Source organism: Heloderma suspectum, chromosome 10 (assembly GCF_057233095.1).
Source record: "Heloderma suspectum isolate Gila_16-S chromosome 10, 16-S_ref, whole genome shotgun sequence".
Classification (NCBI taxonomy): Eukaryota; Metazoa; Chordata; class Lepidosauria; order Squamata; family Helodermatidae; genus Heloderma; species Heloderma suspectum.
The window spans coordinates 5,216,865-5,238,414 of NC_139467.1; the positions used below are offsets into that span (position 1 = coordinate 5,216,865).

At 41.8% G+C, this 21,550-nt stretch overlaps 1 protein-coding gene across 4 annotated transcripts in view; it reads right to left on the reverse strand.

Annotated features, from left to right (window-relative positions):
- The window catches only part of ARHGAP35 (Rho GTPase activating protein 35), a 111,030-nt gene that overhangs the window by 52,443 nt on the left and 37,037 nt on the right, over positions 1–21,550 (reverse strand). For all 4 annotated transcript variants that reach the window (XM_084814762.1, XM_084814764.1, XM_084814763.1 and 1 more), the window contains exons 2-3: positions 16,459–20,356; positions 2,445–2,589 (exon numbers count right to left, since the gene is read on the reverse strand). In XM_084814762.1, the coding sequence (XP_084670888.1) occupies positions 2,445–2,589; positions 16,459–20,151 (3,838 nt within the window). In that variant the 5' untranslated portion in view covers positions 20,152–20,356. The remainder of the gene's footprint in view (positions 1–2,444; positions 2,590–16,458; positions 20,357–21,550) is intronic.

Sequence of the window (21,550 nt, forward strand, 5' to 3'; positions counted from 1 at the left end):
AAGAGCTGTGATGCTATCTACAGAGTATTTCATCCTGGCTGAGACAACAAAATACAGAAGCACTAAAAAAACCCGTGTTCCTGTAGCTATTTATACAGTACTGTCTGAATATATTACTGCCAAATATGTTAAAAGCAGCTGAAGGAAGCAGATTTCCATGTAACATGGAATCATCTTTCTGATCTCAGAAGACACCAGTAGGAGGAGTCAGCAAAAATAACAGACATAGCTGTGGTACACAAGGCAGACACCTAAAATTCTTTTGACATTTCAACAGTCAGGACATCTATGCATGTCTTAGAGAGAAAGCAATATGGTTGTGATATCCCCTGAACACTTTAAAATACCAACTCCAAATCCCACTAGGACAGTAAGCAAGAGATATAATATCTGCCAAGCATTTTATTCACTACTGAATTTAGAAGCAATGTGGACAAATCCTTTCAGTTTGTGGAAGTGGTACATTCGCTTAGGACTTGATATCTTCCTTCCTAACCCTCTTTGTTTACACTACCTATGAACCAAGCTCAATCATGGAATTTTAGTAGCGGGTTCACATTTCTGGGAAAAACCCCATTACCTGGAGATGTGTTTACCATAGCCCTAGCTGAGCTATTTTTGAAGCAGCAGTGCCAGGTGGCTGCTCAGTCTCTTTGGTGTTCTCTTTCCCTCTTAGGGGTGTTTTTCCCCCTAAGGTTTTTTTAAAAAACTTCTGCAAACCTTGGGGTTCCCCCATGCCTGGTGTTACCTATGTCTTATGTACAGGTGGTGGTTTCAATTATGTAAGAATTTGCAGATAGATAATGAGTTTGCTATTAGTATTTCCCTTTACGGGTATGTCAAATAGTACAATTTAAATCCACCGTTTCCAAATTTTATCTGAACCCGTTTCTGGGAAGTTGGCACTCTTAAAAATACTGAAGATGTTTACATACAGAACAGGTTTGCCACTAAGATGAGTTAACTGCAGTGCTACCCTAAGGCTTGAGTTCCTTTCAGGTAGAGAAGTCACATGTCAGTATACCTGTGTGAGAGAATCTTGTTATAATAAATGTGTCTTGTAGCCAAGGTTTTCCAGTCATTGATCTGAAGTGACGCGTAATAGGAGAGATGCACCTTCACTTGGCCAAAGAACTGCTTCTATCTGCACTAACTTGAGCAGTTTGCATAGACAGAAGGAAAGTGTAATCTCTCATTACGATAGGAAAGAACATAAAATACTGATTCCACTATGCATGGCAAGGTCTTTTCTCTTGGCTATCCCAAATATCGTGAAACCAAAGAGATAGTTCTTTTTTCCACATACATGCCATTTCAAAGCAATGCCCAATTACACTCTATAAATTATTGAAAGTAGCTAAAAACCAAGTGGTGGAGGTGAAAATAAACAAAGTATTCACTAGCCATATAGCACTGGGAAGAAAATGAAACTACCCAAAACTGCACCACCAACTTCCTAGATCCAAAAATATTACAGCCACAACAAGAAATGAATGACCCTTAAAGCTTTCTCATCTCACTGAACTGCAGAAGTGAGTTGCTCACTGCCCTAGCTAAAGTGGACTTGTAGTGTGCAGCGATTAGAGTTAATCAGACAGCAGCCCTTCATTCGAAGAAGGAATTCATTTTGACAATCCATGCAAACAGAGGGAATGTTCTACACTTGGTAAACACCACTATAATGACTATCAAGTTATTACACTTTCAGTTACCTACTCAGGAGGGAGAAATAAGTTATGTTTTGGCAGCAACCAGAACATGAGGATTTAAACATAAAGATTAGGTATTTCTGAAACTTCAGTCTAACAGAAAACAAAATAGAATAACATGTAATTCATCTATAGACTGCTTAAGCTTAGATGGCATTAAGTTAAAAGCCTGCAAAGCACAGCAGGCATATCCTTCAAAGACTGTTGAAACAATAAACTGTTTCTCTTCTCTGTTGATGCTAATATGTGAAAAAAAAGCTTTTAACTTAAAAAAAATGCAGAGAATACAGGTGAGAAAAAGCTGTATTTAGAAAATGTTTCGTACAATCATGTTTGAGAACTCTCTCCACGATGTTCTGGGTATAGTTTTGGGGGTTTGGGGTGTGGGTGGTGCTGTTTTTAAAAGAAGCCATATGCCATTATGACAACAGAAACCCACTGCTGGCTCATTTTACCCAGAATACAACACACAACTGAGATATCATTTTATTGTCAGTTTCATCGGTTTGATTGAAGTACACATGCTACTCTGGCACAAAAGAGTAAGTGCAGTAAGTATTTAGAGCTACTGAACTATAAGTTTCCCACCTCTGCCTCTCATATACAAATGAAGCCATATACACTTTTATTAATGCCTCTTTGGTTGGGAGGTGATGACTAACAAAAGCTAACAAAACTGATTTTGTCCAGGATCTTAGCGTTTAGCTGCTACCTCTTGCTACAAAGAGACCTTACCTGTTGCTTCAATGTACTCAATACATCGCTCAATAAAAATGGGAATAGGTTTCTCTGGTGTCACTACAGTGATCAAAGGCACCCCAAAATAGTTGCTCTCCCATGTAGTCTTCGTGATAGATGGCCGAGGCTTAGGCTTTGGTTTCTGCAGAAAAGAATTTACCAGTGTTAATATAGTCAGAAGCGTATAAAGCTATAAAACAAGAAGCAATGTATTTAATGAGGCTTCACCAAAGTAATCAAAAGGTCAAAAAAAGATAAGAGCTAAGATTTAACGCTGAAACTTTTTGACCAGTTATTCAGATACAAACTATACTTCTAAGCACAAATATAGGCTCAATTTACTATAAAGCTATGCTTGTTATTGATACATGGGTGAAATGTAAATGCATACAACTATATACAATAGATAGATAGATAGATAGATAGGGACGGACAGACCCTTTTTAAACTACTAGGCGCTACTTGTCACAGCAAATGCTACACATAATGGGTTCATTGTAACAAAAATATGAACATAAGGTACCTTTTACATCTGACTTGCATAGAGATTAAAACAGAAGCAAATACAAAATCCATCAAAACCCTAACAAGGAAGCATTCTGCATTTTACCCTCCAGACTAGGATGCCATGATGCAAACTACATTCTATTCACTTGGAAAATAATTATATGAAATTAACAGGTATTTTCTTCCCACAGAGGATGAAGAACAAACAAATAAGGATTGTTTCACTCTCAACAAGTCTTATTCTCAAGCAACAATGTGCCAAGAACAGCTTAGAGCAACAGTTACAAGGGCATAAAGCAGCAGGTCAAACTACAGCTTAACTCTAAGGCAGGAATTCACAAACTGTTGCTGCAAGAGTGTATGTCTCAGAGAGAGTGTGGCTCCATGAAAGTTTACTTGAAACACAAATGGAAAAACTATACTTCAGGAGGAGGAAATAAACTAGCAGAAGCAATGAGAAAAGCAAGATGGCCAAATGAGAAATATTTTTTAAAGGAGAGATGGAAGAGTAAATGTAACTTGTACACATCTCAGTACATGACTGAACTTCCTCCAGGGAGACCCACAACAAGAATCTCTAGTACTGGAACAAGGCTATTTATTTATTCATTTTCATTCAAATTTATATACTGCTTTCCACAGAGGTATCAAAGTGGTGGACATAAAATACAATGGCATCAAAACAATGATAAATATCATAATAAAACACAATACGAAATAAATCAGCAGTAAAACCACACACTCTACTGTGTGCTACAATCCATAGCTGGCTGGGTCATACTTCAGGGAAAGCCTGTGTTTTTAAGAAGTTTTAAGAAGAACACCTAAACGTCAGAACTGTGGGGGCCAGTTTAATGTCAACGCATAAAGCATTCCTGAGATGGGTGCTGCAACACTAAATGCTCTACTGCAAGTGCTCCCAAGGTGAACCTCAAGAGCATGTGGAACCCTCAGAAGTGCTCCCTCTGATAATCATAGAGACTAGACAGGGACATAAGGGGTGAGACATTCCCTAAGGTAACCTAAGATGTTCAGCCTGCACACATAAGGGCTAAGATGTTCAGCCTGCACACATAAGGGTGTTCAAGAGAACAATGGTAGAAGCCCCATGTAGAAGCTTTCCCCCCTCAATATAGGAAGATCAGGAACTGAGCAGGAAGGGATGTGTGCTGGCTGAAAGCTTGCATAAGGTTTTTGTAATTAGATGGTTCCTTCCATAGCTGCAAAAACACTTCCAATTCCTAGGAGCCAAAGCATCTAATTTTCAGATACCAACAGCGCATAGGACTTTAAAATGTCATCACATTTTTAAATCTTTGGCCAACTGGTGGCCCAAAATTTTTCCTGCCATAGTTGGCTCTTGCACACTCACTTATGCATCCCTATTCTACTCTTCTTCCAAAAGTTTGCAAAGTTGTCATAAGCCCAGTGAGGTAACAGGAAAATAAAAGATAAGTCCGTTATTTTCTATTACCATTCTCATGAGATATGTGGAACCCAAAGTATCAGCTGACTTCTGCATTTGGTTTCCCAGGTTCATGCCCATGGCTAGTTTTCCTTTAAAATATGAGCTCCAGAAACTGAACCAGCTCTCTTTTCTTGTGGTTGTTACGACCTATGGTCACAATAACTTATATACTATGATTACTACTGTTCATGTGCTGCTCAGCTGTTGTAGGGAGACACAAGAAAGGGTAGATTCACAAGCAGTGTGAAAATCCCTTAGGCTTTCTTTTGCCAAGGAAGTGGACAATTTGGATTAGGGCTGTAGTGCAGTGGGGAGAGTTAACCCAATGCAAATCTTGCTCCCCAGCTATTCAACACAGAGCAGAAACCATTTGGGCATAATACACAGGATGGGAAATTATATGGTAGAGATGATTAAACTCCCCATGCTGTAGCCCCCCCCAACCCCCCCCCCCGACACACACACAGAGCTGCATTTAGCACAACAACAACAAAATAATTTGATTGATCCAATCATGGATCTTCTGTGATATGCATAGGTTGCCCCCTTGGTATTTGAATTTAAAGGACCAAAAAAATGGGTTAACAGGCAAAAAAATGGGTTATCCCTCATGAATAGCTCCTCAGCTCTGGAATTTGCCTGATGATGCTATTGGTATTTGGAGTCTGGGGGATGTTTTGCAAACTCTCACCCTCTCAATAGGAATGAACAAGTGATGGGGGCAATTCTTGATCATGTGTGGTTTTGGGGGCTGCAGGTCAGTATTTTTAAGACTACCTTGGTTGCTATAAGAACCAAGGTAATGATGATTACATAATGATTACACTCCATCTCAAAAAAAATAGTTCTTTAGAACATTCTCTCCAGATGAGGAAGTTGGCAGGAAACCTGTGGAAGATGGACACACTGCAGTAATTGAAAAGTCACAATGTGGCTTATGACTGAATTGGAGGGTGGCTTCCAGCTTGATAAGTTATACAGGGGCAGGTGCCTTGTTATTTTGAGCCCAGAGGAGGAGGTTATTGGCTAGGAGCAAGTTAGCTTCCCTTGAAGACATCTGTTGAACCATGTAGCCCCAGGAAACTTCTCCCCCCACCCTCCTCTCCTCCATTGTCTGTGCCCCATTCCTAACTGAAAATGATCACTTCCTGTTTAGTCTGTTTCCATACAACTTCCTCCTTAAGCACAGAAGTGACAGAAGGATACTCGAACAATACTGGTTTGCAACAACAGAGGTAAGGGAGTGACAATATTTTTTCAGACCACAGCTACAGAGAAGAGCTTTTCTGCCAAGGGCACTGGACAGTATATTAAGGAAACAAACCAGGTAATTAAAACTTAATAAGAGCCTAAATCATATCGCTACCTAATGGATAAACCATTCATCAGCCTAACTGCAATTTGACAATTCAATTCAATATAAAGTAGCTTGTGTCTCTTTCTCCACTGAGGGTACAGGCGAGAAACAAATCAGCAGCACTTTTAATATTAGGGTCATTTACCACTATTATTGACTTCACTGAATAAAATCATACATTTAAATCCCTTGTCAAGTGGATTTAAATAGGTGTCATACAGTTTGCCATGTGCGTTTTGCTTGTTGTAAAACAGTGTACCTATGAAAAACTTGTTGCACCAGAAGCTAAACTCACGGCAGATTACATTTCAAGATTAGATTAAAGAAGCTCAACACAGAACCCTTAGGAAATTGCCAGTAGTAATGCTATGATGTACTGCCTACAACTACAGAAATGCCATCAGTAACAAACAAATCCAACAGGAAGTACAAACAGTTCTATACATTTGATCATGGCCTTAAGAAATAACAAAAAGAAGCCAGCCTTTTAAAAGTACTGCTGATTTGCAATCAGCACCTCAGCAATAAAAAAAGAGAAAGATGTAGTACTGAGATAGGAAAATATAATTGTGATGTCTCCAATCAGTGAAAAACTTTCACACTGTACATCATTTTAATGATGTTCAGCACAGCAGGAGAAAAGCCTAATACAAATCTTGAAGCTATGAATTCCCCCCTGCTTCTTAAAGGCATTTGACAGTATTTATTTCAAGGCTGGCAATAGAGTGAAATGGAATTGGGACACATGAGACAGCTGCAGCCTCATTTCTCTGGCCAAAATGCCCTAGGGAGCATGACAGAGCACATCCAACTAGGAATGAAAAGCTAGAACACCTCAGAGAGGCATTGTAAAGTGCCAGATGTAGCTGTGACCTTCTCTAGTCTCAGCCTTGACCAAGAAGCAAGGCAGTATGGGCAAAAATGATGAACTGCCAGAATGTATGCTAAATTCCCACCACAAGGCATTTAATCTAGTAGAAAATGCATGAAACAAATATAACTAAATAGAACAAACTTTGGAAAAATGAGACCTTTCCCACTTTACTGTCCTAAAATCTCTCTAAGCCCACACAGTTTTCTGCTTTGAGGACCCAGCCATACAGGTCAACACGATGTGGTTAAGGGAAGGGAACATAGCTAAGTAGTAGAGAATATGCTTCGTTACAGAATGCCAAAGGTTCAATTCCTGGTATTTCCAGTTAAAAGGACTGGGATATGAAGTTATGGGAAAGACTTCTGCTTGAGAACCTGGAGAGCTGCTGCCAGTCAATAGACAATACTGGACCTAGAAGGACAAATAAACTGACCTGGTATAAAGCAGCTCCCTATGTTCGTACAATCATCACAACTGGGACTCTAACAAATGCTTCAGTCATCAAAAACGTTAAGAACAGGTTCTTCCTGGAAATGCCATCGCTTCAGTCCTTGCCAGATGTCCAGTGGTTCAGCCCACAGACAGGCATGTGTCTGTCATTAGGGAGCCATTAAAATGTTATGCAGCAGCAGCAGGCACTCAATGAAGAGAAAGCAACACTCTCCCAATGTCTACATTCGTTTAGCCTAGTTAACTCTTACCTAGAAAAGCACAGTAAGGAATTCTTTATGCCACACACATACAGAAAGTTCTAGTAGGACAATTACATATGCCAGGTCACAGATTTCACCTATCACTAGTACTATTAAGCAGCACCATTTTAAGAACAGACTATGTCCATTGGAAGGACAGATCCTGAAGCTGAAGCTCAAATATTTTGGCCACCTAATGCGAAGAGAAAACTCTATGGAAAAGACCCTGATGCTGGGAAAGATGGAAGGCAAAAGGAGAAGGGGACGGCAGAGGATGAGATGGCTAGATAGCATCACCGATGCAATGAATATGAATTTGAGCACACTCTGGGAAAGAGCGGAGGACAGGAAGGCCTGGCGTGCTATGGTCCATGGGGTCACGAAGAGTCGGACATGACTTAACAACTGAACAACAACATGGCCATCTGATGAAGTGGGCCAGTTTGCACATAACAGCAAATCATGAAACTCTTGAGTACTGGGTGGTTTAGCAGTTAAACAACCCAGTGGTTAACCCTACAACAAACCATGGGTTAACTGCTGCATTTTTTAGCCCCTAAACAACCCAGCATTCGAGGTTCGCACATCACACTCACAACCTGTGAACGGGAAGATCGTAGGTGGTTTACAGAAAGCAGAAATGAGGAGCATGTCGGAGGCAAATCAGGTAAATGGAACTGCTCTGCACACTCACACACTTTATCAGGAAGAATATAACTACTGACTAAAAAGGGTAGACATGTCCTCTTACATGCTTACAGTTTCTGTAAAAGCAGCAGGTGTTTGAACCTCATCCGAACACTAAGAAGCTTGCAAGAAAGTCAGCAGAGAATGTTATTTATAATTTATAAATATGTTACAGACTCATTTGGAAACTGCCTCGACACTCCTGTTTCCTGGCTGCAGCCATGAAGAAAAGGGTGGGGATAATGGGGTGTAAAGAATACACAACATATTCATCAAGCCAGGTATCCACCGAAGTTAGTGGTGGTGGACAATTTCCCACACCCTCCTTGACCTAAATTCCTCAAAAAGCAGTTTGCAAAAGAAAGGTAGATCTGACTGAGAAGCTGGGGGACAAAAAAAGGGTTGTGGTTATTGTCAGAAATTTGACACGTCACAACTTCTGAGGGTATCTTAGGGTCCTCTCCCAGTAAACTCTCAAGAAAATAATGTCTGCTCCCCAGAGTATCCTCCAGAAGCCTTTCTAGTGTGTGTATTACATTCCTTATTAATAAAGCAATTATATCAAAATCCTACAAAGCACTTGCAAGGCATAATTAACTCCCTTTTATAAAAACTGCCACCAACAAAACAGAAACAATATTTAGCTATTTCACAGTGACTGAAGCTTTGTTCACATGTTCATTCAACATGCCTCAATGCCATAATTTAGCTAAAATGTTACCGTCATTAAAGATAGGTAAAATGAGGTAAGTACTGAGGTACATCCCTTTCCTTTGTAGAGCAGTATACATCCTTAATTCCTCTTTATGTGTAACCTAGAAGAGAGATTAGCACCTCCAGAGGAAGATGTTTCACATGTTTGTGTGAATACAGCTTCTGTAATATTTTGCATTTTTCTAAACGTATGCCTTAACATTATACTATCCGTTCTGCATAAAATACAAAAAATACTTTAATACAAATATGCCTTAGGAAAAACAGTCAGATGACAATGTCAGGATACAAGGGGTTACAGAATGAGAACACCTGATAAAAGCTAATAATATTTGAGTTTCTTGGTTTCTTCCAAAAGCCATAATACCAGCAAAAATCTACTTAAGCTGGGCTGAATCACACAGGAATCCCCAAATCTGAGGAATAATATACTGAACTGAAATATTAATGTATTTCATTTGTACCCTGCCTTTCTGCCAAAAATGGCACTCAAGGCAGCTTTATATTGGATAGCCAAAAACATAGCAAAAAGCTCAGATGTCTAATCCCAGCAAGACAAAATACAGGAGACTTATATTTAAAGGCAAGTCTGCAAAGTAATCATGGGAAAAATAACTGAGCAGATGATGGCATCTCTGGATTTATTTCACATGACACAAAACACCCAGTAATTTCAGACAAGGAGATGGGGCTTAGCTGCTGAAGACTGCAAGCAAAGGGAATGAGAACAGCAGATGTAACAATTTGGATCAATACTCAGTGAGCCTGTTCACATGACACAACAGCCCACTGTGGCTTAATTTACCCACAGGGGCTGTTGTGTCATGCCAGGCACCCACAGGCACCATTTTTGTATAGCAACCACAGGCGCCCAGCTTGCTGTGTCATGCAAATTGAGGCAGCAGGGATTGTTTGAGAGTTAGACAAGCCTCAAATAGCCCCCCAAACCACCCCAAATTTCCAGGCAATTGCTCTCAATGGTTTCATATATATGTTAAATAACATGGGGGATAAGATGAAACCCTGAGGGCCACCACAGGCCAACAGCCACTCTGTCGAACAGGAATCCCCCAGCACCACTTTCTGAGATTGCCCCTCCAAGACGGACTGGAGCCACCATATAACAGTGCCTTTCAGTCCCACCTCAGACGCCTCAGAAGGATACCATGGTCAATGGTATCAAAAGCCGCCAAAAGGTCCAGCAGAACTAACAGGGACACACTCCCCTTGTCCAATTCTCGGCACAGATCATCCACCAAGGAGACCAAAGCAGTCTCTGTCCCCTAATCAGGCTTGAAGGCAGACTGAAATGGAGCTAGATAATCCATCTCATCCAGAAATCCCTGGAGCTGAAAAGCCACCACATGCTCCAGCCCTCGCCCAAGAATGGAATATTGGAGACTGGCCAGAAATTATCCAATATAGTGGGGTTCAGGGAAGTATTTTGTTTTTGTAACAAAGGTCTTAGCACTGCCACCTTCAGGCAAGATGGAATCACACCTTGCTGTAAAGAGGCATTCACCATTACCCTTACCCACTCAAACATTCCTGGCTGCTTTGATAAGCCAGGAAGGGCAAGGCTCCAGCACACAGGTGGTAGGTTTCACCTCTCCAAGGATCCTGTCCACATCCTTGAGCTGAACAAATTGAAAAGTATCCATTGTAACTGGACAAGCAGGAGCCAAAGTTACATCCATCTGACCTGTATCAAGTATGGCATCCAAATCAGTGACTGATATGACTGATTTTATTTGCAAAGTGTCACACAAATTGGTCACAGTGGGCTATCAAGTGGTCCATCTCTTCTTCTGGGCCAGAGTGTAACAGGCCTCTGGTGACCCAACAAAGCTCTACTGGGCAACTCTTGAGCAGACACAATCATGGCGGAGAAGTACAATTTCTTTGCCGCCCTCATTGCCACAGAATAGGCTTTCAAATGAGTTCTAGCTTGTGTTTGATTGGACTTAGAATCAAAGAATCATAGAACAGTAGGGTTGGAAGGGGCCTACAACACCATCGAGTCTAACCCCCTGCTCAATGCAGGAATCCAAGTCAGAGCATCCCTGACAGGTGGCTGTCCAGCCTCATCTTGGTCTCAGTTTTCTGCCAATGTAGCTCTATTCAATGTCCCACTTGTTTCATCATCCACACCACCCTGGAAAACTATGGGACTTATTTGGCTCCACTCCATGGGAGTGGACGCTCAGGAGCAATCATGTCAACCACCCAGGACATTTCTCCATTCTAGAGATCAACCAAGGCTACAACAGAATCACCTGCCCTGGTGACAGGAAAATCCCCAATAGCATTCAGAAAGCCATCTGGATCCATCAGTCTCCTGGGATGTACTATCTTAATCGGCCACCCACCCCTGCAGAGGCTCTGAGTCCCAACAAGGTGGCCACAGCATGTATGTTGAAATCTCCCAGCACAACAAGCCACAGAGACTTCAGCACCAACCCCAAGACCACCTTGGCTAGCTCAGGAAGGGAGACTGTTGAGCAGCAGGGTGGGCAGTACACCAACAGAATCTTTATTCTGTCTGAAACACCCACCTTCAGATATACATACTTGAAACTGGAAGACTGTGGGATGGAGCACCTGGAGAGGGGGATAGAATCACACTAGATCACTACAACTCAACCCCGCTGCTCCCCCAGGTCTTCCCATGGTGGCTATTTAAAGCACAGTGGGCTGCTGCATGTATCAGCGGCCATTCTGAGTATTCAGCACCCGGCTGTGGCTTGTCATGTTGGTGCAAACCTGGGAACCATGGGTTATGTGAGGGTTAAACAACTGTTGCATAAACCATGCCCTACTGCTGTTTAACTCTCACAGAACCCACAGCCCCCAGGTTCACATGACACAACAAACTGCAGTTGCACACACACTGCAGCTCACCAAGGCTTAAATCCCACCCGGCATGCACCACAGCCCATCATGGCTTAAATAAGCCACAGGGGACTGGCCAATTGTGTGAACCAGCCAAGAGAGGCTAATAAGTCCCTCATAGGTGTTAATGAATGTTCAAGGGCAAGTGGGAGCTATAACCCAGTTTAACAGTATCGTTCTACATTATGGAATTAACACCAGGACAGCCTTGTGAATAAGGCCAGAAAAGATACTAGCCTGAACAAAATATGACTAGCCTGCCAAGAGGCTACTACCAGGCTAGTTGAAAAAAATCGCTTCTACCAAGTGGGATGGCACAGGAGGGATGGATCCCTATGTTCCTTGTCTGCCAGCCAACTCGATTTTTGTACTGGCTGCATTTCTATTAGAGACATTTCTATTAGAGGAGGATTCTTAATTCTACACATTCCAGTAGAAAAATCTGTTGGCAACAGGGGCCAGAAGTACAGGAAGAAGGTAAATAAATACTCTTTTTATGATATAGGTATGTTCTTAGCTAAATTTTCATCTACAAGTGAATGAAACCGATTTGGTTTTTCAATATTTCCAAACTGTTACCTTCAGCTTCTTTAAGTACATTTTCTGTCTAGCTCATGAATTTCCCATAGGCATATGGTTGCCTATTGTGGGAACAGAATGCTGGACAATACAGGCCTTTGGTCTGATCCAGCTGGTCTCTTCTAATGTTGTCTAGCATCCAGATAGGGCTTTCGCAGTCAAGTCAATCCCTGGTTTTTAATGAGGCTGCCAAGATAACGATCAAAGTGCCAATAGTAATGTTTGACCAAGACCAATTAGTTAATTTCAGAACAGTGAAATTTGGTAGCTTTCTTAACTATCATCCATATTGACTTACTAGGTTAAGCAATTTATAGTCCATGGTTAATATGCATTGTTAGGAGTCTTCTGCGGCATTTAAGTGAGAAAACTAAAGCAAATTAAGTCACTGTTTCTATTCACAATTGGCTTAGACCTTGTGCTGAATCAGCTATTTAACTTACAGGCTGGGAATGCAGATAAAAAGGGGCAGAGATTTATCATGAAAAAATCAGTGTGACAGAGGCAAATAGAAAACCATGATACAGTCATTTGAGAATTGGCCTGATGAACTTGCAGGCAATGGAGGGTTTAAGTATCTATCCAGGCTGCATGGATCATATTATTATTAAGATTGTAATAGTGTTAGTGCTGGCACAGTGATTCTAGGGAGCTGTGTGATGTATGTGAAAGATAGAGCGCACTCAAAACTTGTTTTACCTATGGAACAAAATGCACGCACACTTTGTAACATTTTCCACTGAAGGTTGGGGAGAGAGAAGATACCAACAGAGTATGCCTAAGCTATAAAGGTGGCAATACATCAATGAAATGTGCACAAAGCTTGAGGAAAACTTAATATGTCAGAGAATAAACCACTTGCAATTCAGAGACCACTCCGCCATTGCTACCACCACATCCCTTCCTTGAATTTAGTGATCGTGTACATTGTGCTCCATCAAACAAACTACTATTTCAGGAAAGACAGCTGTTCTCCCAGCACACTGGAAAAAGTACAAAGACCATCATCTGGCCTGAAGCAAGCTACACTATCTGATGAGATGTCAGGAAAATAATTTGCAGAATTTGGAACCTGATCTTACCAGTTTGCTCCCTGAAGCCAGAAATTTGCCCATAAGATGGTTGCTAAGTTCAAGCAGCCCCTTTAAACTAGCATTTCTTAAAACCATTTTGACCCTCACTCTACCTTCTGCTTCAACGCCTATTTCAGTATATCATCTATTCCATGAGACGTATTTAATTACTGGGCTTAAAAGAAATATCAGCACAATCAGAGGTAACACAGCCTTCTCAATTTTAAAAAAATAGTGTTATATAAAAAGAAGCCAATGGAGAGACTTTATCCACTGAATGACTGATGACCCTAAGCATGTGCAGAGGTAACTTTCCCTCACCACACAGGATCCATAACCAGCCTGAACACATCTTGATTATAAGGAAGAACTTTTAGGGTAGAAGGAACAGAATTTAACCCCAAGACCTCTTATTTTATAAGTACTGAGTGAAGCAGAGAATTCTTGGGGTGGGGGGGGGAATGCTAGAACAACCCTGACATGTCATTTCAATGCAGGCCATTTTTACTCATATTAAGAGAGAAGGTAGCTGTTCTTTTAGAAACTATGCCTGTCCAACTTCATTTTATTCTTGACCTTAACATAAAACTTGCCTACTACTATTACTGGTGGACCTGCATAGTTGGTGGACATTGGTGCTGAAGTTCCAAGCCACTGTGGACAAGAGAGCATTTGAGCTGCTACTGGGCTTACCTGATAGACTGGTGAGCAGGTGCTGCTGCTGGAACTACAAGGCTGCTTCAGAGCATGCAGACATGAAAGACTAAGCACAGCACCAGGAATAATGAAAGCAAAGAATATCCTTTACTTTGCAAGGCCCACAAAGCTACCTGATGCTACATTAAGAGCTCCAGAGAATATTAATGCTGCTAACTCTCTTTGTTTAATAGGTAACTATTTTTAAAAGTGGGATGCCACCAAATATTCCCACTCCACTTCATTATTTATTCCATAACACTATCGCTTTTCCACTATTTTGCCTTTCCCCCCTTATTTTAGATGCTCTCCTGCACTTTCAACGGAGCTTGACATTAACAAAAGCTTTCAATTTACTTAACTGTTCTTGCATCAGCTTTAGGCTTGAATAATTGCATCTGGCAGTTAACTTGTGCTCCCTCTGCTGATTACATAGTAGTTTAGCACCTTCCCCTCCTCTCAGCCCCTTAAGAATCTCCTCCTTGCTGAAAGCATTCCAATCATAGTTTTTCTTCATTTTCTGATGGTAAGCTAACATTTCTATAAACTGCTTGAATCTGCTGAAAATGCTTAGAGGGTTGACCATCTCTTCCCACCCGACACTTTCAACTCTACTCTCTTCCCTTCACTGGCAGTTCAGACAGATGCCATAATACAAACGTGGCCCACACAGGTTTCACTGTCCCACACTGGAAGGGAAGAGTTAATGATATTCACACTCTTTCTAATCAAGAGTTGTTTTCCTACTGGGAGACCCAAGAAACCATTGTGGAATTCATGACTGAGTATGGTTCTCTAAAAATAGGCGTATAGCTTTTTCTACTCTCAGCTTCTACCTTATTAAGGCATAACAGATTTTTGAAGCAAAATATAATAGATTTTTTAAAACTAGAAAAAGAAAGCTCTAAGCCATTATTCAAGCTTTCTCAAAAAGTGCTTTACCAGTCCAGCCTGCCTTTGTGTTTTCTCTTTTCCAGGAACAGGGCTCTAATGCCAATGAAGAAAAGTATACCCTGCTGGCAAGGGGACAGCTGCTGCAAGTATGAAATCACCACTGTTTTGCAAAGCAGTCACGACATTGTTTAAAGAGACAAAAGTCTTTGCATGAAAGAAATGAACCTACTTCTGTTCAGTAGCTTTTTGTGTTGCAATGGAAAAAAAAAACTCTCTACAGAAAAAGCCCAGGTTAAGAAAATAACTCAGTGAAAGCCAAGTTTGAAATTAAGAGTTGCTTTAAAACTTAAGGGAAGAACAGTTCTCTCCACATATCCTAATGACAAGCTAAAAACTGCCAATTGCTTGCACATTTTAGATGTGATACTGTAAGTTATTCCATCTTAGAATAATGAAGTTCCCAAATAGTAAGTTTAAACACAAGCTTCACATTGCACACCAGATAACTTCAGAATTCACTACTCCTTAAGGGATCAGCGCCTTCATGATTTGCTTTTACAAGCTAGACTTGAAAAAAGAAACAGGATCTTAGGGGGGAAATACATAAACTCGCATTAGAACACATTTCTTATAATTCTTAAGCAGACACATTAGATCTTTCATCTTGATCAGAGAAGTTTATAAGCAGCATTCATCTCAAAACAAGCACAATAATACGAAGACAATAGTGAAAATGCTGCATTTACTTTAACTTTCCAGGCGAAACTCAAGAAAAAGTTTGCTGACACCCTTTTGTTTCTGATGAGTGCTCATATAGAAACATTGCTAAATAGGTAAAGGAGGATCACTGTCAATATCTCACACACTGACCAGGTTCAGATGATCAAACAACCCACAGTTAATCAACCATGGGTTGTTTGTGAGCAAACGAGCAAGCGTGCTGATTTCCACCCTCTCACTTCCACGTTGAATTAACAACACAGGAATGCCCTGTTCCTGGCTTGTTTTGTGATGTCTGAACTTGAAACTCTGGGTTGTTTAGGGGTTAAACAAGCCAGAGTTAACCCAACAATCACTCATGGTTTGTTACTGGGTTAAATTCTGGGTTGTTTAACCCAGAGTTTCTGGGTTCAGATGTCATAAAACAACCCAAGAAAGGGTTAACTGAAAGGGGAAGTAGTGAGTGGGGAGGAGACAGCGCATCAGCACTCCCTTGCCAATTCCTGGGTTAAAGAACCCAGGAATTGGTCATGACATGCAAACCAGGTCACCATATCCAAAACTTTCCTAAAACACAGGCACTCCACTGTACAACAATTATGTTCAATATGTACTTTTACTTTTCATGGAAGATGTGGGGCAAACAACCAGATTTATTAGGGATTCAAAAACTGCATAGTTACATAATGAATGTTCTTGGGATATACAGAATTTCCTTGAGACCAATCCGTCTCTTCCCCGCCCCCTCACCCCACATAGATACCTAGCTTCCAAAGCAGTATTCATCCAGATTGGAGATAAAAGGCTGCCAAACTACTGGACTTGAAATTAAAACACATTGAAAGTAATAAATGTTACCTTGGTTGTCCTCCTTAAGCTACGTAGGATGTTCCTTTTCCTTGGATCTTCATCAGTAGTTTCATATGGAATTACAGCATTATCTCCCTTATATCCTTGGGAAGTCTGGTCTTCTTCTTTCTTCCTAATGGGCCCCAATTCATCATCACTCCCTACACTGAAACTGGTCCTGAAACTGGCAAATCTCCCAAGTCTTGTGCATCTTGTCCGATACAACACTGGTTTGCTAATGATGGACACCTTTCGACCACGTTCAAGGGAGCTTGTGTCCATTTCACTGTCCGACCCATTGCCGCTACCATTAGACTGAGTTTTGTTTATGTTACGAATGGTAATTATTTTCCCTTGGGTGCTGTCATGAGGCACAGAGTAGATATTTTCTTCCTCATTTCTTGGTTTTACTACTGCATCCATGGGTTCTGCATAATCAGAAGGGTCAAAGCCATCTGTAGGTGGCCAGCTACTAGAAGACACAGACTTCCTCTGTCCATCCCTATGCCCTTGATCCAAATAAGAGAGATCCCCCTTTGTGATATCAAAATGGACCGGGGGCTTTGGTTTCACTGGTGGAGGTACTTTGTTGTTCAATTTGCTTTCAAAAGTGCTCATAACAGAAAAGACAGAAAGACCATCATTCCCCTCCAGCTCCATGGAAAGTTTAGAAAGATCTTTGGACAAAGTAGGCATGGACGTGTCCTCTCTGAAAGGGCTGTAGGTTGGAGGCTCAGTATCTTCTTCTGAATCCTGAAGGTTGGAATTACAGAGAGGTGAGCCAGCCCGGGGAGAATTGAACACTTCTTCTGTTGTACTGCAAGCTTCAGCAGCATTATCATACATGTGGGTGGCTTCAATTATGTTTTTTCTCTCCACTACATCTTTGAAAAACAGATGAAAAATCTCTAGCTTATGTCGAGGCTGGCTACAAGGGATGGTTGTAAACTTTCCTTCTATATCCTGGGCAATTTCCTCTCCTTCAGTTAACTGTTCTCTACTTAAATCATTGTCTAGAACATCTATTGAGTCATCAGTGAGTGCCACTATCTGAACAGGGATAATATCCTGCACTTCACAAAGAAAGGCACGTAACATAGCCAAAGATGCTTTACGTTTAGCTGAATAAACCAAAATGTACCCATGGACCAACCAGCTTTTCCTAATGCTAAATGAGGAATGGTATGAAAGCAAGGAGAGTTCTATGCGCCTCTTGTGCGGTCCTATGGGATATTCAAGTAACACAGAATTGCTACTTCCACAATGGGAAGGCCTACAGGTTTGGGACTGAAGAATAGGTAGAAGGATATCATCTGCATTAAAAGGATCTCCACACAACAAGCACATTACAATCCGCAAGTCAATATCAGCCAGATCTTTAATACTTGCTGTTGAGCTCATAAGATTTAAGTTGCGCTTCGAGTCTAGCAAGGCTTTCAGAACTTGACTGATTTGCTTTTCGTTAATGTTACGCCCATATCCAATGCCAGTAGAAGCAGGGTCAAGGAAGACACATTGTAGCTTACTGGCAATCTGCTGTCCTTGCTGTATTAAGCTATGTAGTGTTTCTCCACTGGTATCTCCTCTCTTGTTCACCAGAATCAGAGTCAAAGGAAGATGAACTAAGTGGTTGTCCCTTCGGCCAAGGGTAGACTCTCTACTCTTCTCAATACTTTCAACAACGTAGGACAGAGATTCCTTAGAGTTATAAAGACAGAGGCAACCATGTGGCTGAAATGTTGGTGTTTGGAAAGAATTAACAGGAAGTCTGACATTACCCTCTATTGGTCTCAAAGAAAGTTCATACATTTTTCCCTCTATCACATACTTGTCATCATTCGTGCAAAGAGCTCGAATCTCATTTGCTAGCTCACGTGCAAGTCCATCTTTACCAAGAATGACTAGGTTGATTCTATCTATATTGGAATCTGAAAGCAAGTTTTTCTGATTGCGATCAGATGGCCTTATAAACCTGGAACTTATCAAGTGCTCAATTTTAGCATCTGTGCAAGCTGGACAGCTAGGACAGGTTTCCTTTGTTGGGTGATACACAAAATGAATGTGTTTTAAGATCAGAGCATCTCGTTCAGCTTGTAGCTTTTGTAATGCTTTAAATCTTTGCTCTTCGCCCAGCACATCCTGGATGACACCCATTTTCTCCTTGCTGGGTTTGGCATCAAGCTCCAGTTCATAGAACAGTTCTGAATATTCTAGAAGCAGCTCCTGAAACTCCTCCTTAGCCTTTTCTATAATTTGCTTTTGATGTCTACTATAAATATCCATGTAGACAGGCTCTTCAAGCCACATATAAAAATCTTCATTCATGATGAAACTGCGAGCCTCTTCCCAAGGTTTTCCTGGTGTTATGAAAGGGGAAGTCTCCAAATTCTCTTTGAAGGCCCTTCTCATTTCTGCCCTTTTCCTTTCATCCCTCAGCTTCTCTAGATGGGCCTCATAAAGCTGCTGTGCAGGCAGGGTCTCCATCACATCAAATGGAATGCGGTCATTCTCCATGTTGTCTATATGGCTGGTGGCATCCCAGGGAGTCTCCTCAAGAACAACAAACCACTTTAAGAAGTCTGGCTTAGTCTCCAACAGTTTCTCCACTTTTATGCAGCTCAAGTGGTTTATATCATCAAGGTCTGGAATAAGGGCATCAAAAGCAAGGGGCAAAGCAGCAAGATACATCTTCCTCCTGCGCTCTATATGCTCTTGCTTGAGGCGATGAATGTGCTGCAGGAAGAGCTTCTTGGCTTTCTGTGTCCCTTCCAGATATACATAATCCTGATACTCTGGAGAGGACTGCATCTTTCGTGAGACATTCAACCAAGTCTCATTGTGGTTTTTGACAATGCGACTCACCAGCCACTCATACTTATCTTTTGCAGCAGCAATCTGTTGGCTCTGCTGCTTCAAAGCCTCAAAGTAAGGGATAATTTTAGTCTTGCCCCTGCTTTTGTCGATCAGCTGCACTAAAGTGCTGAAAGCCAAGTCAACGTTCACATTGGATCTGGCAGACGTCTCAACCACCTGGAGGTTCTTTTTGCTTAAGGCAAAAGTGTGTGCATCTCTAATGTACCGCTCCACGCCTTCATCACACTTTGTCAGAACAACCACAGTAGGCTTTTTCGTTTTTGTGAGTTGATTGTATAGGTTTGAAACAAACTTGAGCTGATCGTCGAAGTTCCTGTTCATACCCCTGCTGACATCAATGCAGAGAAGAAAGCCATCTATCAGGAGCTTCCCGTCTGGCATCTGCTTCTGTTCAAAGTCCTGCTCCAGCCCAAGCTGATCAGTGCAAAAGTACATAAGTTTTTCAGCTGACGCAAGTTTGGTTGCAGCTGCCCTTTTGATGTAGGGCTGCAGGGCTGTGCTGCGGTGAGGCTGAAAAGTCTGGTCATCAATAAATTCAGTCTGTTCCACAATATGCATTTTACATTCCACACAGTCCTCCAAAGAACGTCCAACTTCCCCCCAGTACAAGAAGTGGTCATTGTTAACAACCCGTCCTCCAAAGTCACTGGTGCTGAGAACTGAAGTGTGATCCAAATGGAAGTCATCTGCCCTGGGCCGTACAAACCGATTGCACAGGCAGGACTTTCCAATACCACACTGTCCTTTCTCTTTTTCTGTCCCAGACAACCCCACCACACTGATGTTGTAGGTGGGAATGCGAACATCTTGCTTCCTTGCCATCATCATCGTCCAAACATCCTGTTACACTTGGCTGCTTCCTAAAGTGTTAGTGTCTGCTGTACTCCCATGCAGTCTCAAAAATGGTTGGGTGACTATTAGCAATCCAGGTGAATGATCACCAGGACAGTGAAGATGGCAGTTTCCATGCTACATGCACCAGCAGCAGTTCAGTTGTCCCTGGTCCTCACAACTGGATAGACAGCATTTCCCCCTAGAGAAAAGAAAAAAAAATAGACTTAGGATTTTTGAAGTTACATCACAAATACAGTTAGAAGAACTTCTGTGTGTTGCATTTAGAATCCAGCTCCTCTCTTTATAAATGGGGAAAGGATGGATGGTCTCTGATGGCAGCACATAATGGTTGGGGGGGGGGGGTAGTCAGTTCCACAGACAGCTTCTCCACCTCCCCACCTTCCTGGAAAAGGAAACAGCCCACTGTTATGGTAGCAAACTTGAGTGTTGTGCTTCTTTGCAACACAAAGCTAATAAGGCTCTTCTTTATCTTGCAGGAAACCTCCAGGGATACTTCCAGGCTGAGGGCTCCTAGAACTAACCATCAATCAAAAGGAATTGTGCAGCTATTCCATCTTTTCTTCCTTAAAGTATTTTTTCTAGGAGGAAAAAATATGGAAGAAGCAGTGAGAAACAAGGGGGACTACAAACTGACGACTACATCATCTGGAATCCCCATAAAATTCCATGAATGAGGCAATGCAATTGCACAATAAAAGCCTTGTCTGGAAGCACAGCAAGACAGAAGCTGGGTTCACACAACACAACAACCCACACTCAAGGATTGTTAACCATGAACAACCCACAGCTCACAACCCAACAACAAACCTTGGGTTCTCTTCATGGGTTGTTCATGGTTAACAAACCATGGTTTGTTAGCATGGCTGGGTTCAGACAACACAACAACCCACAGTTCAACAACCTGCACTCAACCCGTACTCTACCCTGAGTGTGGGTTGTCATGCTGTATGAACCCAGTCACTGTCCCAGTTGGCAGAGCAGCTCCTCTTCTTGCTTTGCAATGAGAAGGAAAAGGAAGCCCACAGAGCTCTCTCTCTCTCAACTTCCCCCCGGTACATACTGGGAAGCAAGAAAGAGAAAGCCCTGCCCACAAACACCACAGTGCAGCCCTGCATTAATAGGGAGGCAACATCATGGATCCTTCATGGATCACTGCCTTGTTGTGGCGAAGGGGCTTGCATAACTCAGTGAAGCCATAAATTATGCCGTGCAGGGCCACCCAAGATGGACAGGTCATGGTGGAGAGTTCTGACAAAATGTGGTCCACTGGAGAAGGAAATGGCAATCCACTCCAGTATTCTTGCCAAGAAAACCCCATGGAACGCATCAGAAGGCTAAAAGAGATGATGCCGGAAGATGAGCCCCTCAGGTC